Raw genomic sequence first — 14,041 nt, 5'->3', positions numbered from 1 at the left:
CCAGCTGACTCCTACTCACCTCTCCTGGGAAGTCATCCCTGATTTCTGTCTGAGCTGCGTGCTCTTCTGGGCTCACACAGCTCTCGTGCCCACTGCTAACATACCTCGCACTGTGCTGCTGGGATCCTCACCGACCTGAAGGCATGGCCTAAGTCAACTAGCTTCTAACAAGTGCCTAGCACTTAAAAAAAACAAGAAGGAAAATATCAAAACCACAGTAATGGGCTGCTACTTCTGACAGCATGGGTAAGGGAAAGGGCTCTCCCATTAAACTACAGCTAGATCCTGGACAAATTACAGCGAGCTTTGATATTTAGCACGTTGCTGGGCTTGCTAGAAAGGGAAGTCACCAAAGGAAGGAAAGATAACATCAAGCTGAGACCTATATGAAGGACAACAACATGCAGTAGGAAAAGCAGGTTTGCCCTGGGGACAAATGTCAATGTCATTCTTAGGAACAGAGCTGAACCTTGGGTCTAGCCAAGAAGGGAAGGAAAGCTGGGACCCCTGCTTTAAACCAGGACTCCTGATGGGGCTAATGGAGCTCCAGGTAAGGAGGGCCTGTGGCCCTGGGCAGAAGCAAATCAAATCCTCTCTGGAGGAAGGTGTTCCCAATTTAGGCCCTCCGGATTCCCAGGTTTTAAGTTTAACAAAATACGAGCTCAGAACCCCAGAATACAAAATATGTAAAAAACAAGCGACCTTGGCAAAACAACAAAACAGATATGGACGTGCAAGGTAAGTTACAGAATATTAAATAACAACCCAACACATTTCAAAGAACTGGTATCAGAGAGACCACATTCTCTGAGCACAGATGGTTAAGCTGGAAATATCGGACGTAAACTTTTCAATATCTAGACATTTGGACATTTACAAAACTTTTCTAAATATTTCATGAATTGAAAAAGTCACAAGGGTAATTTAAATATTCTTAAAACTAAATAATAGTGAAAATACAACAGAAGAACTTGGGAAGAGAAGCAGGTCCTTAAAAAACTTAAAATAAGGGGGGAAAGGACAGCTTGAAAATTAATTAGATAAGCGTCAGAACCAAAATGTTACAAAAGAACACAAATCTAAAGAAACCAGAAGAAAAATACTATAGATAAGATCCATAAATAATGAAACGGAAAACAAACACGTAAAGATGATCGACAAAGCCCAAAGTAGTTACTGAAGACAGACAAGTAAAATAACAAATTTCTAGTACAACTGATCAAGGGGGAAAAAAGCGCAAGTCAACAGCGGAAATGAAAAGGACATGACCACCCAGGGCAGAGGCAAAAAAGAAAATAGAAGAAATTTCATTTTAAAAAAAGGACATAAGATGCACAAAATCCTAGAAAAACACTTTACCTAAGTTGACTCAAGAAGAAATAGAAAGCCCACATAGCCTATAATTATTTAAAAAGTTGAATCGATGGTTAAAATTTTTCCCATAAAGAAATAGCAGGCTGAGATAGCTCAATGGGGGAGTATCACCAAACTTTCAAGAGACAGTTCGTTTCAATCTGATGCAAATTCTCCCAGAGAATAAGACAGGAGGGAACAGTTCCCAACTCAGAGGGTGTACAGATCAAAAGAACCATCTTAGAAGACTTTTTAGAAATCTTACTGAAAACAAAGGCACTAACATGTACAGCATAGCAGCATTGTTTGTAATAGCGAAAAACTGGAAACAACCCAAAGGCCATTGATAGGTGAATGGATAAAAAAAAACCTGTGGTTTACACACTTGGCGGACTGTCAAACAGATGAAAATGAATGAGTCGTAGCTATCTACGACATGGACGAACCTTAGAAATGACAGTACGTCAGAGAGAGCAAACTACGTGGTACTATTAAAATCTTTTTGTAAAGCTAAAGAGCAAAATGAAACAATAGATTTTTAAGGGTATATACATGTATGGTCATACACAGAGTAGGTAATCAATAAACACAAAACTGGCGGAGGTGGATGCCTCTAGGGAGAGGCAGGGGACAGGACAGGGGAGGAACACAAGGAAGTCAATGGTTTTTCTAATGTTTTAATGGATATGGTAGGCGACGGGTCATAGGTAGTCATTTCATTATTAGGCTTCATAACTTATTCATGTTAAATATATTCTTTATAGATATCAAACATTACATATTATACTTTTTAAAACTCTGCTGTGGCGGAACGAAATGAACAAAGTTAAGTCTCCCTGAAAGCAAATCTGTGTTTCTGGGGAAGAGCCAAGACTTCCCGACAGAAGCTACCCCCACGCAGAAGCCAAAGTGGGTCCTCGGGAAAGGCTGGCCGGCGTCGGCCTTTCCCAAGGGTGCACCTGCAGCGTCTCGGGTCCCTTTCTACCGGTGCACAGAGCCACCTCCTTCCACAGAGCTGACCTACCCCGGGATCCTGGCTAGTCCTGACACATGGATGACAACAGGCTGACACCTGGTGGATACAGGATGAATTTAATAAGATGACTAGAAGTTACTCACTCTACTCGGTGAAACAGGCAGTGGGGTGGGAGATGGGGAGGCGGAAATGCGGAGAGATGGAAGCTGAGAAATGGCAGAGGAGGGAGCTCCGTCTCCGAGACAGAGGTGGGGAAAAGGGGTGGTCATCTAAGTGAGACTGAAGACACAGTCCCAAAAGGAGAGAGCCTTCCCTCCCATTCCTTCTGAGAGCAGAAGAGGAAAGTGTACACAGCCTGTAGCAAGAATGCAGGACTGAGGGGGAAAGCAGGTAAAGCCGAGGCCAACCCAGCAAGCCAAGACCACACGGGCTGCATGGTAGCGGCCGGAGTCGGCCGCCTCCCCAGAACGTCCTCCCCGCTTCCATTTGGGGATCTCTGTGACTCTGAGGGGGCGGATCCCACCCTTTTTTTCCCACAGGTGCAGTCCGTGATGGAGAATAAGTAAATGAGCATATACCATCCCCCTGGCCACAGGGATTCACTAGGGGTGGACAAGTGACAGGGGCTGGCCCGAGGAGTGAATGAGAGTTTTTACTGGGAGTCCTGGCACAATGATGCTCTGTTTCTGGTTGGGCATAAATGAGGAAACCTGTGATTCTAGGCATGCTGGCAGCCGCAGGTGGCCCAGGCTTATGATCCTACGGCAGGTAGAGCAGCCCGGGGCGGGGCGGGGAGGGGTAGGCGGAGTCAATCTGGTACTTAGAGACACCCCAAAGCCACTGATCAGCTTGACCTGGAGCCAGCACAGCCTCTGGACTTTCCAGTTACATGAGCCAATAAGTGATTATCTTTAAGCCGGTCTGAGTTAAGTTTGCTATGACTTCGAACCGAATGGTTCTCATACATTCATCATACTCCACCCGTCTTCCCGCAGGATGGCATAGGGATCTAGGCAAGGTCACTACAGAGTTACAAGTGCCTCCAAAGCCAAGGGTATTGAGCTGAAAAGGTCAGAGGCAGGAAGCGGGCGCCGTGCGAGACAGGGAGCCTCGGCCGTCTCTACAGAAGAGCTGGGATCCCCTTCGGAAAAGCAGAGCCAGGCGAGAAGCAGGTGCAGGGAAGGGGTTCGACTAGGCCGACAGGTGGAGTCGGCACCTGAACATAAACGCTCTTGCCCACGCCCGATCACGGGGGTGTTGCTCCGGGGTCTCTCTGCTCCTGGGGTGAGGAACTTTGAGGCACGTGCCCCTTCAAGTCCTTGTTACCCTGTGCTGCCATGTCTACCTCTCCCTTGACCAAATGAAGAGCCTCCTTGTGGCTTCTACTACCCTTTATGACACTCACTTTCGGGGGGACAAGAGGAATCGCATCTTCTCCTCCTTTGGCATGGCGGGAACTGGGGCCCCTGCCTCCTCTAGAAACAGCGCCAGCTTCCTGGCCTGGAGCAAGTGCCGGCCCACTCTCTGCCGCTCCCCCGGGCCCTGATCTCTGGGACCCCCCAGCCGGGGCGTTTTCCCCTCCAGAGGCCCATGTCTCCCGTGGGACCCCTGGGGACTGGGCGGAGTCCACGGCAGCTGCTGCCTTGTCAGGGGTGGGATTCCTTTCCCTACTTCCACCCGCTTTTTTCCGAGGGCGCCCCCGTTTCCTTTTGGCATCACTTCCTGTATCCTCTACATCCTGCTTCGCTGCTTTAGGTGCCGGGTCCTGCCCGTTGGCCTCGCTCCCGGGTACTTCGGCCGTCCTCTTGACGCCCCTGTCCTGGGGCCGCGGGCCGCCTACGCCGCGCTCCCTGCTCTCTGTGCCCTGCGGCTGAGCGAGCCCCGCAGGTGGGGTCTGCCCAGGCCCCGGTCCGGGCAAAGCGGGAACAGTTGGTAAGATCATGTTAATGATGGGCACGGCTGCCTGGGGGCCCCCCGCCCTGCAGGGCAGAGGCAACGCGGCCAATTTCAGAGCGCCCGACGGCTTGGGGGCCAGGATGGACGGAGAGACGCGGATGAGCGCGGGAGGGGCCCGGGGGAGGAGCGGGGGCAGCCGGGCCACCAGGGCGTTAACCTGCGGGCTGGTGGCTGCGGGGGCGACCGGGCTCTCCGCCACACTCTTCTTCCGCTCTCCGCGTGCCGGGGGGCCAGCCCCGACCCGGGCTTCCAGCTCCTGAGGAGGCTAAGAAGGAAAGGGAGGGAGGAAGCACAGGCGCAGGCGGTGCCACAGGACGGGACCCGCGGAGCAGCGTGTGCTGAGCCCGCAGCCCAGGACAGCAAGGTCAGGGGCACTGGCGTCCTTACCTGGGCCGGCCTCTCCTTCTTCTGGCCTCCGCCCTCCGGCGTCTCTACCCCATTCTTGGGCTTAGAGGACCGTTCCCGAGGGGCATGTTCGTCCTCTTCTGCGGAAGTGCCAGAAAAGGTAGTCAGGTGAGGAGCACACTGAACGGAGAAGAGCAGCCCTCTGACTGACCGACTGGTAGAGGCAGGGGAAAGAAGGAGGGCTAAGGCATGTTCTAGAAGGGTCTCGAGGAACAGAAGGCAAACCCAAGCGGTCTCTATCCTTGCGTGGGGGGTGCTGGGGGGGGCGTTGAGGTTGAGAGTGGCAGAGGGATTCTCGGCCGCGAGCGAGGGCTCACCCACCAGCAAGCCCCACGGCCTTGAGCACGTGGGCGTGCGCGGACCGGGCGGAGATGAGATGCTGCTGGAGCAGGAAGCGCGCCACCTCCACGATGGAACCGAAGGACCGCTTCAGGATTCGCTCCGCCCAGTCACAGGTCAGGGCGCAGGCTGCCTCGACCAGTTCGTCCCGAGGTGCTGGGGTTACTTCTGGGCCCATTTCTGGCTGCAGTGGGGGAGGACGTGCCCATCACATTCACCAATACAGGGACCTCGGCTCCTTGGTCCCTCTCCAACACCCATGATGAACACAGGGACAGGGAGACCGGACTGGGGATGGCAGCAGCGGCCTGTGCCAGCCCGTCCCAGAAACCCAATTCTCTTCATCCTCTGCCTCAGCCACGGGGTGGGCAGAAAGCATAGCCTATACACCTGGAAACCACCTGCACGAAGACCGAGGTGGCGTCAGCCCTCAAAGCATGCCCCGAAGACCTCCAGTTCCTACCTCGGGGAGAAGAACGCAATCAGAGGGCGTTACTTACACTCTCAGAGCCCTTTAGGTCAAGGCCAGGCAAGGGCGGCATCGATACCAAGGTCTTTCTTCGTATGCCACTGTAGCAATATCTGAGGCGAGTTAAGGAGCAGCCGGCACGGGGTGGGGGAGCTCCGAGGCCCCTCGGAAGCTTAGGCTGTCTGCACTCCTGGCTCTCCACATGCACACGTTCCCCTCCCCAGGTCCTCTGGTCCCAACCTCTCTAGTCAAGGATACTTGGATTGGCCCCGGCCACCGAGCCTTCGGGCCTTGATGTCAGGGAAAATCTCTCTGATGATTTTGCCGAAGTTGGCTGTGCTGAGTGGGCGGCAGCAGGCCAGGCTCTCACAGTACTTCCTGAGTGAGTGGAGGGGAGGACAGAGTGGGAAGATGCTCAGAGGAGGTCCCGGATGGGGTCAGAGGGTCCCTGGGGGTCAAGTTTGGGGCGGTCTTTAAGACGTCAGGCTCATCCAAGGCAGGGAGCTCTCCAGGGGCAAAGAGGAAGTCCTATGCCCACCAACCCACCCTCCGCCCACTTCTACCCACCGATAAGCATCATAAACGCTTTGCTTTGGCAGACAGGTGTCAGTATGCTCTTCTAGGTGGTTGCGGATCCACCTGTAGGCATACATGTACTCCTCATTGCTGAGCGTACTTGGCTCTGAGCTACGAGAGAAAGAAAAAAGAAGAGCAATACTCAGACCCCAACAGCTGGCCCGGCTCTACGCAGACACCACTTCAGAAGTGCTGGGCCATTCACCTTTCCCCAGTAAACCAACACACAGGACAGAGATCTTCCTTCTCCATGGAGGACAGACAGTATGAGTGTTCTTATCGGCCCCGCCCTTTCCCATGAGCCTTTGAGAATCGGAAGCTCTGATATCTAAAGGTCTAACACCTGACCTACCTTTTGTCTCCAGTACTGGGCCCCGAGGGGAGCTGAAGGTAAAGATACAGCTTGTCGTTGTCCGAGAATTTCTGTACATCTTGCTGAGGGTAGGGAAGAACAGAGGCAGAAGTAATATGGACAAGAAGGACTCCAGGTGGGACTCTATGATCCTGACCAAAAAGTCAGGCTGATTCGGACCATCACACTGAAAAAGGACCTGAGAATGAGTTGAGGACGGGTGCTCACAGCGCTCTGAGGAACACTTGTGGGTCACCATGGTGACAGGGGAGGAGAGGGAATCAGCTCTGATTTTATTTCTACTGGGCTTTCACACAAGAGGTCTGAGCAAGATGAAATGAGATGCTCAAGGTCAAACTGGCGGGAAGTTACAAAGCCAGTCGCCTTCGGACAGGGGGACAGCGCTGCCTCTCCCACAAAAACCTTTCGTCTTCTCACGTCCTCACCAGCCTCACCCCCTATCCAGCGCCCTCTTTCCCAAAACACTTACCAGAATTCCCTCTATCTTGCTCTGCACCGCCTTGCTATGAAGAGAAGACAGACAGAGGTCAGACCCAAGATTCTCCCCATCCTGTGTCTGACCGCCAGGGACGGAAGGGGACTGACGTGCCTGGCAGGTGCCGGCAGGTGCTCCAGAGCTGCCCCCGTGGGGAGAGCCTCCCCCTGGTCAGAAGCTGCTGCTTGGGGAGAGGCAGTTCACCTACAGAGGAGGTGGCTGTGACAGGGCTCTATCCCCCGGTCCGGGACAGGATCTGGAGGTGGTGGTGAGTACTTACGAAATGGTACCTCGGAGCTTCTGAAGCAGGGCGCCGCCTGAGGGGGCCCTGCCCCCCATCTTCGGGCTCTTAGCATCAGGTTCATCTTCTGCCATCCCGGCATGAGGGCTAGAGTTGACAGGACATAGGACGGGAAGATTTAACTCCCCTTCCTCGGGGAACCCCAGGGCACCCCTCATCTCTCTGCCCAGAAAGAGGCAGAAATAGAAGTCAGCCTCCCAATTTCTCCAGCGGTCTTTTCTTCATCACTTGCCTTCTCCAAATATTTGAAATTATCCCATTACTCCTCCAGGCCCCTAGAGACCCCAAAAGATCTTTGGCGTCTCCATTCTATCTGCCCGCCTTCGGCAGTCCTAAATGTCTAAACCTGTAAAGGAAGGGCTAGAGGGATTGGGAATCCACGTTAGAGACGAATTTCCACTTCCGCCTCTGACCCCCAATGCTGCCTTCTCAAAGATAACAAAAACAATCACTATGTAAAGTTCTCTGATCCTCTAACAGACTCCTCACCACTGAATCTGCCTGGGAGGTCAGAGAGGATACGAGCACATTCTGCCCTTCCAGGCTTGGAAGAAACTGGGCCCAAGTTCTCATTACTTAATCTCGCCACGGCTCCCCCCCCCGTCGCTCCCCCTCCTCACGCCGCCGGCCCCTACGTCATCTCCCTCGACACCCCATTCGGTGCGCGCCCCCACCGCCCGCCCTTCCCCCTCCATCCAATCCCGCGTTGCTGCAGAGTAGGGGGTTCCCGGCAGCGGAACTGCTGGGCTGGGCGTAGGAAAGCCGGCGGGGGGAATGAGGTCCCAGATTGGGGACACGTGCACATGGCGAAGGAGCTGTTGAAAATACAGCTCAAATCTTTGCTGCTCTCCTCCCAACTCGTATCGCCCCCTCCCTACCTTTGAATGGTCGCCCTTCCCACACAAGCAACAATAAAGGAAAAGGGAGAAAGAGAAACTACCTCGCAGCCACCTTCACTCGAGCCCAGCCCCACGGTCCTGGCCCAGCGGGCTCGTGCGTTGCTTTATTTTCTTTTTTCTGAATGGCTGAGGCAGCCCCGATCTGCCTAGATACTCGCACGGCCTCCTCTATGATTGGTCGTTGCTGCCACCCGGAGACAGAAGGCGCCAGGCTCACACCCGCGGCAGCTGAAGTCTGCCTGGTAACAGAATCTGATTGGTCAATAGGGGAGGGAAAATCCAAAGTTGGTCTTATTCGAGTCAAGAGGGGGAAGTCCGGGTTAGGTTTCGGTTAAAACTGGGGTCGGTTGGGACTGCCGGTCCCGAGAGGTTCTTCTCTTAAAGGGACCGCGGGACGAAAGACCCAGCGCCTGTCTCCCATTGGAGCTTTCTTTTCTTTGGCTCTCTCCTTCCGTGTTTCAGTTTTGCCTTCGGTCGTCAGAGCTACTGGAAGACTTAATGGATGATGAAATAACTAGAAAGTTAGGGGTAGTAGTGATGGAAGTTCGCTGTAAGCTCACATGACCCTCTTTTGATGAAAAACAAGTTGAATCATTCATTCCTCCCTCCCGTCTCCATCAGCATACAGGTACTCAACCTGCAAATGGGCTCTCTGACTTTGTCAATGGAGGCCTGAAGCCCCAGCAAGCTGTGCTAGATAGGCCAAATTGTAAGCTAAAATGCTCATAATGGTCCTTGGTTTCCCGCGTATGCTTCATTTCCTTCCGAAGAGTTGCTAAGGCATTTGCATCCCATACTTCTGCACTGACGGTAGAATTTTCGGCCAGTGAGTATCGGATGCCCACAAGAATTTTTTACTCTTACAGAACTTTGTATTGAATAGGTGGTAATGGATTCTTAGCTCTCTCAGTTAAGGCTTTTTAAGGTCATGAATCAGATGGAAGCAATGAACTGTGAAAATTAGTAAAGGAAATTGGAGTGGGGAAGATCTCTAGAGGGAGCTCTCACACCTGGTTCCCTCCAACTGGAAGAGACGACCTTGCACCTCTAGCAGAAAGGCGTTTCTGCTTTACTACGCTGTAGGAGAAAGGGAGATTTTCTTCTCGCTCAACCAATGGAAAAAGTACAGCTCAGGCCATGAGAAGCTGCCGTCGCCCCGAACTCTTACTTTCTTCCATGAGCTTCCTTTTTTTTTTTTTTTCTAATGGCGTCCTTACCCCATCCTCCTTTCTGTAAAAGACTTCCATTTTTATGACTCCTCTAAGCCTCGCTCTGCTTGCTAGGCAAGAGGCTCCTGATTCATGCATTGTTTAATAAAGCCACTTTGATCTTCAAAATTTACTCAGCTGAATTTTGTGGGGTTTTTTTTTCTTTTTTCTTTTTTTTAGCAGAACCCTCTGCCATGACAAATGCACATGCAGACAGACCAAGTTTTGCATCTAATGTCTTAGGTCACGGACTCCGGGTTCATAACTGTTTGAACGGGTGTATTTGGTTTTGTACAGCAGATATGTTACACCCCAAAATATACGTGCAGTCCTGACTTCTGATGTGTTCTCCAGTCTTGCCATTGACACGCTTTTGTAAAGAGGACAGCAGGTTTCTGTAGTACCGGGAGAATTGCAGAGTTGGAATAAGGATATGCCAGCAAGGTTTTCTAATCACAGCTATAATTAATTTGGTGTTTGCTGAGTGTCAGATACCGCACCAAATGCTAAACACCTCATTTAATGCTCACAGTAGCTCTTTGACGTAGGTACTATTATTCTCTCCATTTTACTCACCAGGAAACAGATTTGGAGAGGTGAAGGGACTTGTCCACAGTCATATATGTAGTAAGTGCTGGCTGGAATCAGGATCCGAATCCAGGCAGTCTGCCTTCAGAGCCCATTTCCCGGCTGCATGTATACATATTTGTAGATGCTAATATACAAGTATGGGTACAGACTGATGATGGAAAGATACCCCAAACACCACTTTTTGGTATGAAGGGAAATATTGGGCACTTTGATTGGAAAAAGAGTTTGGGGTAAATTCTGCTGGCTTAGAAATTTGCAGGTGGCAGGAAATAACTGGAAGCTTTAGCAAAGGGAGGGAAAGTATCATAGGGAGATTATTTTGACAGCACCGTAGAAAGGTGAGGTTGAGTAGGGGAAAATGAGACTATTCATTTAGGCCAGGCGTTGTGCTAAGAGCTGAGGATACAATGCCAAGTAGGGCATGATGGTCCCTGTCTTAGAAGTAGCAATAAAAATGGCCTGATAGGCATCATTGAAATGACAGCAAATATTTATAGAAAGTTAATATGTATTGAGGATTGTTCTAAGGGCCTCATATATGTTACCTTTTGATCTTCTAATATCTCTGTCAGAAAGATATTATGATTATCCCTATTTTACGGATGAGGAGACTGAGGCATGTGAGGTTAATAATTTGCCCAGCATCATGGAATAAAGGATGAGCTAGGATCTGAACCAAAGTTATTTGGATTCAGAATTAGCTCTCAGGCACTATTATACATTGCCTAATAATACTGGGAATAAATTTCTTAAACAAACACAAGAATGCAAACCATAGAGGAAAATATTGATAAATGTAGATAAATTAATACAAAAACTTAAATTCATTTTTAAAGCCACTATAAAAAAAGATTCGAAGTCAAGCTACAAATTGGGAGGAGATATTTTCAAGACATATAACTGACCAAGGATTATTATCTGGAATTTATAAAGACTTCCTACAAATGACCGAATAGATTGATAACCGAATAGAAAAACAGGCAGAGGAAATGAGCAGGAATTACATAAAAGATGCAGAAATGGCTCATAAACATAAGAATAGTTGTTCACTGTCTATAGTACTCAAGAATACAAATTAAAACCACAGTAAGAAACCATTTTATACGCAGAGAATTGGGGGGAAATGTCAGCGGGGATTCTGTTGGGCTGAAACGGAGGGCAGCTGGAGTCCCAGACATCCCTCTCAAAGGGCCCACACATGGGCTCGCTGATGGACTCGCTGTCTCTGAGCTCCAGGGCTAGGGAAGCAGCTCGAAAGGCACCAGAGACATGGGAAGAGGAACTGTCTGGCTTCAAGGTAAGGGATGGAGGTGCTGCTCTCTCTGGGACTAACGGACCATTGTTCCTTTGCTGAGCCCTCCCCCAACTCAGTGTGTAGGTAGGTACAGGCAGGCGCCATATCTGAGTCTCCATTAACTTGGCTAACATCGCTCTTGACCCACCTTGGCGATTCTCTGAGACCCCACCCAATTCACATGCCCGGCTTGAATCTCTTTCAGAAGTTAATCCACACGATAATTACTTTAAATGCAAATGGATTAAATCAAAAGACAAATGAATAAATAAGAAGTGGTACGTATACATAAATATTATCAGGCCTGGAATATTATCAGGCCATAAAAAAGAATGAAATCTTACCATTTGTGACCACATGGATGAACCTAGAGGGTATTATGGTAAGCGAAATAAGTCAGACTTAGTAAGACAAATATCATGATTTCACTTATACATGGAATCTAAAAAACAAAATAAATGAACAAAGAAGACAAACAAACTCAGAGATACAGAGAACAAACTGATGGTTGCCAGATGGGATATGGGCTGGGAGGCTTGGTGACCAAGGGGAAGGGATTAAGAAGTACAAATTGGCAGTTATGAAATAGTCAAGGGAACATAGTTGGTAATATTGCAATAACTACATATGGGGTCAGGTGGGTGTAAGACTTATTGGGGGATCACTTCGTAAATTATATAAATGTCTAACAGCACACTGTCACCTAAAACAAATGTAATATTAAATATTGACCATAATTTAAAAAAATAAAGTACTGCTTAGCACAATGCATGGCACGAAGTCAGCTTTCAATTAAAAAAAAAAAGAGAGAGAGAGAGAGAAAGAAAAGAAAAAGGAAGAATGATCCTTGCTCACCCCTGAGATAAGTGTAATTGCCTGGCTGCCTTTAGGGACTCACTCGACTGCAGTGTGCGAGAGGGCTAATCACACTCGAAGAACCAGTGATGGGGTTAGACGTCACCCAGTACTCACATTCTTTGTCATGGTTGACTGGGGCTACAGCTTTTCCAGGTGTGTCCCTGAGCTCAGCAAACTCTCTAGAACCCTTCCAGATGGCTTCACCACCCGACATGTGGAGCTGACCGTGGTACTGGAAGAAGATCTTGAATGATAAGCTGGACTTTTCCCATGGCTCACTGTTCTGGCTTGGCTAGCCTGGCGCCAGCAGTGGGGCGAGGTGGGATGGGGTGGAGGTTGGGGGGGGGGGGTAGTGAGGAGGGAGGTGGAATCTTTGTGAGTACAATGGAGAGGTCTTGCCAGGCTATGACAAGTAAAACTGCTGTGAACAATTGATCTTGACGTGACCATGCATTGTCAATTCTTTGGGATAAATGCCCAGGAGTTCAATAGTGCATGGTAAGTGCATGCTTACTCTTTATAAGAAACTGCCAAACTATTTTTCAGAACAGCTATACCATTTTACATTTCCACCAGCAATGTACGAATGATTTGTTTTTTCTCTCATCCTCGCCAACATTTTGTGCTATTACTACTTTCTATTTTTGATATTCTGATGGGTGTGTAGTGAGTGATGCCACGTGGTCTTAATTTGCATTTTCTTAATGGCTAATGATGGTGATCGTCTTTTCATGTGCTCATCTGCATTTGCATGTCCTCTTTGGTAAAATGTCTGTTTATGCCTTTTGCCCGCTTTCTGATTAGAATGTTTGGTCTTTTACTGTTGAGTTTTGAGAGTTTTTCATGCATTCGAGATACAAGTCCTTTGTCAGACATGTCTTGTGTCCTTTCGACATAACCCCTGTAGTCTTCAATAGTTTCCTTGCTTTCTGGTATTAAAAGTACTCAAGATCCATCTTGTTGAATATAGTTTTAAACACCTATAAATATATAGAAATGATGTAGAACTATTTCTGTTTGTGAAGCAGAAATGGACCATGTAGATAAGGACCAGGTAGAAACTTAGGAGAGAAACTTCTGGTAAGATCCAGTAAATTCCAAGGCTCCATGTAACTCTTTAATCATCCCAATCGCCTCCTTTATATTCTTTTACTTATTGAAGCACGCTCTGTGCTTATATCCCAGCTGGGTGCTGGGAATAAGTGGGGAGTTTTCAACTCCCTGTGACATCTGCTCATGCTGCGGTTAAGTGCAGGTTAAGGTAAGAAGACTTTCCCAAGGGTATGATGACCTGGCCCAAGTGTCAGGTATGACAGGAGAAGGGAATCAGGACTCGGGTTGCAGGAGACGTTTTAGAAACATGACAAAAAGACCTCAAAGGGAAAGGAAGTGTGACACGTCCTTGGGGTGGTCCCAGGCCATGCCAGAGTTTAAACAGAGACACCGTCGTGGATGATGGAAAAGAAGGCAGGTTAAACCCTGAGCGCTGCTTGGCCTTGTCGTGGGTAGAGAACAAAGGAGTCAATTGAATTACCACGTGGCCTCTGTCTCCTAGGTCCCTATAGCTCCCATGCCATACCTTTTGTGAGGAACTTAAGTCCTGGCACAGAGAAAGGAGACACCTCTGACTTGGGCAATGTTCGAAAACACTATCCAGGGGAGGAGACGAGAATGCAGGGCCTGGTCTGTTAGGTGGGTTCGTGTTGATGTCCCCAGCTCTCCCCATGGCAACATTCCTGTCTTCCAGATAGGAGGTGACACACCTAACCTCCCACCAGGTGGTCACCTCCGACCTGAAGGTGTGTTGTCCAGGTGGTCTTACCAGCGGCGGAATGGGCTATGCTGTCTTTACCAGGGGTCTTGGGTGGCTCCTGTGGGGGGTGCATATTACATTCCCCCAGGGGTGGTGGGTGAAATTTTAGGTTCATTAAAAGAGAGCTCAGATTAAAAAAAAAAAAAAAATGTTTA

The 14,041-nt window shown here is 49.3% G+C and overlaps 1 protein-coding gene across 7 annotated transcripts; it reads right to left on the bottom strand.

The window, feature by feature from the left end:
* Nucleotides 1-1,599: 1,599 nt before the first annotated feature.
* On the bottom strand, nucleotides 1,600-8,260 carry RFX5 (regulatory factor X5). Of its 7 annotated transcripts, none has more exons than XM_016122868.2 (10): nucleotides 8,164-8,260; nucleotides 7,203-7,310; nucleotides 6,917-6,950; nucleotides 6,427-6,509; nucleotides 6,066-6,185; nucleotides 5,757-5,876; nucleotides 5,530-5,611; nucleotides 5,012-5,213; nucleotides 4,673-4,770; nucleotides 1,600-4,550 (listed from the first exon to the last, which is right to left on the bottom strand). In XM_016122868.2, the coding sequence occupies exons 2-10, from the start codon at nucleotides 7,295-7,297 to the stop codon at nucleotides 3,576-3,578; spliced, it is 1,809 nt and encodes a 602-aa protein (XP_015978354.2). In that variant the 5' UTR covers nucleotides 7,298-7,310; nucleotides 8,164-8,260; the 3' UTR covers nucleotides 1,600-3,575. The 7 variants fall into 7 exon arrangements, with proteins under 7 accessions (XP_015978354.2, XP_015978349.2, XP_015978351.2 ...); XM_016122863.2 differs by having other exon boundaries at nucleotides 7,203-7,583; nucleotides 8,164-8,182; XM_016122865.2 differs by lacking the exon at nucleotides 8,164-8,260 and adding an exon at nucleotides 8,102-8,157.
* Between the last annotated feature and the right edge of the window lie 5,781 nt (nucleotides 8,261-14,041).

The sequence above is a fragment of the Rousettus aegyptiacus genome, unplaced genomic scaffold (assembly GCF_014176215.1).
Source record: "Rousettus aegyptiacus isolate mRouAeg1 unplaced genomic scaffold, mRouAeg1.p scaffold_m13_p_17, whole genome shotgun sequence".
NCBI classification, from domain to species: Eukaryota; Metazoa; Chordata; class Mammalia; order Chiroptera; family Pteropodidae; genus Rousettus; species Rousettus aegyptiacus.
Note: the sequence above shows the minus strand (reverse complement) of the source record. Positions and strands in the feature narration are given on the sequence as shown.

Excerpts from the sequence above, each read along its gene's own strand:
- RFX5 (XM_016122863.2), bottom strand. The coding sequence starts at position 7,381 with ATGAGGGGTGCCCTGGGGTTCCCCGAGGAAGGGGAGTTAAATCTTCCC. Across the intron at positions 6,186-6,426 it reads CCCAGTACTGGAGACAAAAG|CTCAGAGCCAAGTACGCTCA; the intron begins GTAGGTCAGGTG and ends TTTCTCTCGTAG. Across the intron at positions 5,214-5,529 it reads ACCTAAAGGGCTCTGAGAGT|CCAGAAATGGGCCCAGAAGT; the intron begins GTAAGTAACGCC and ends CCCCCACTGCAG.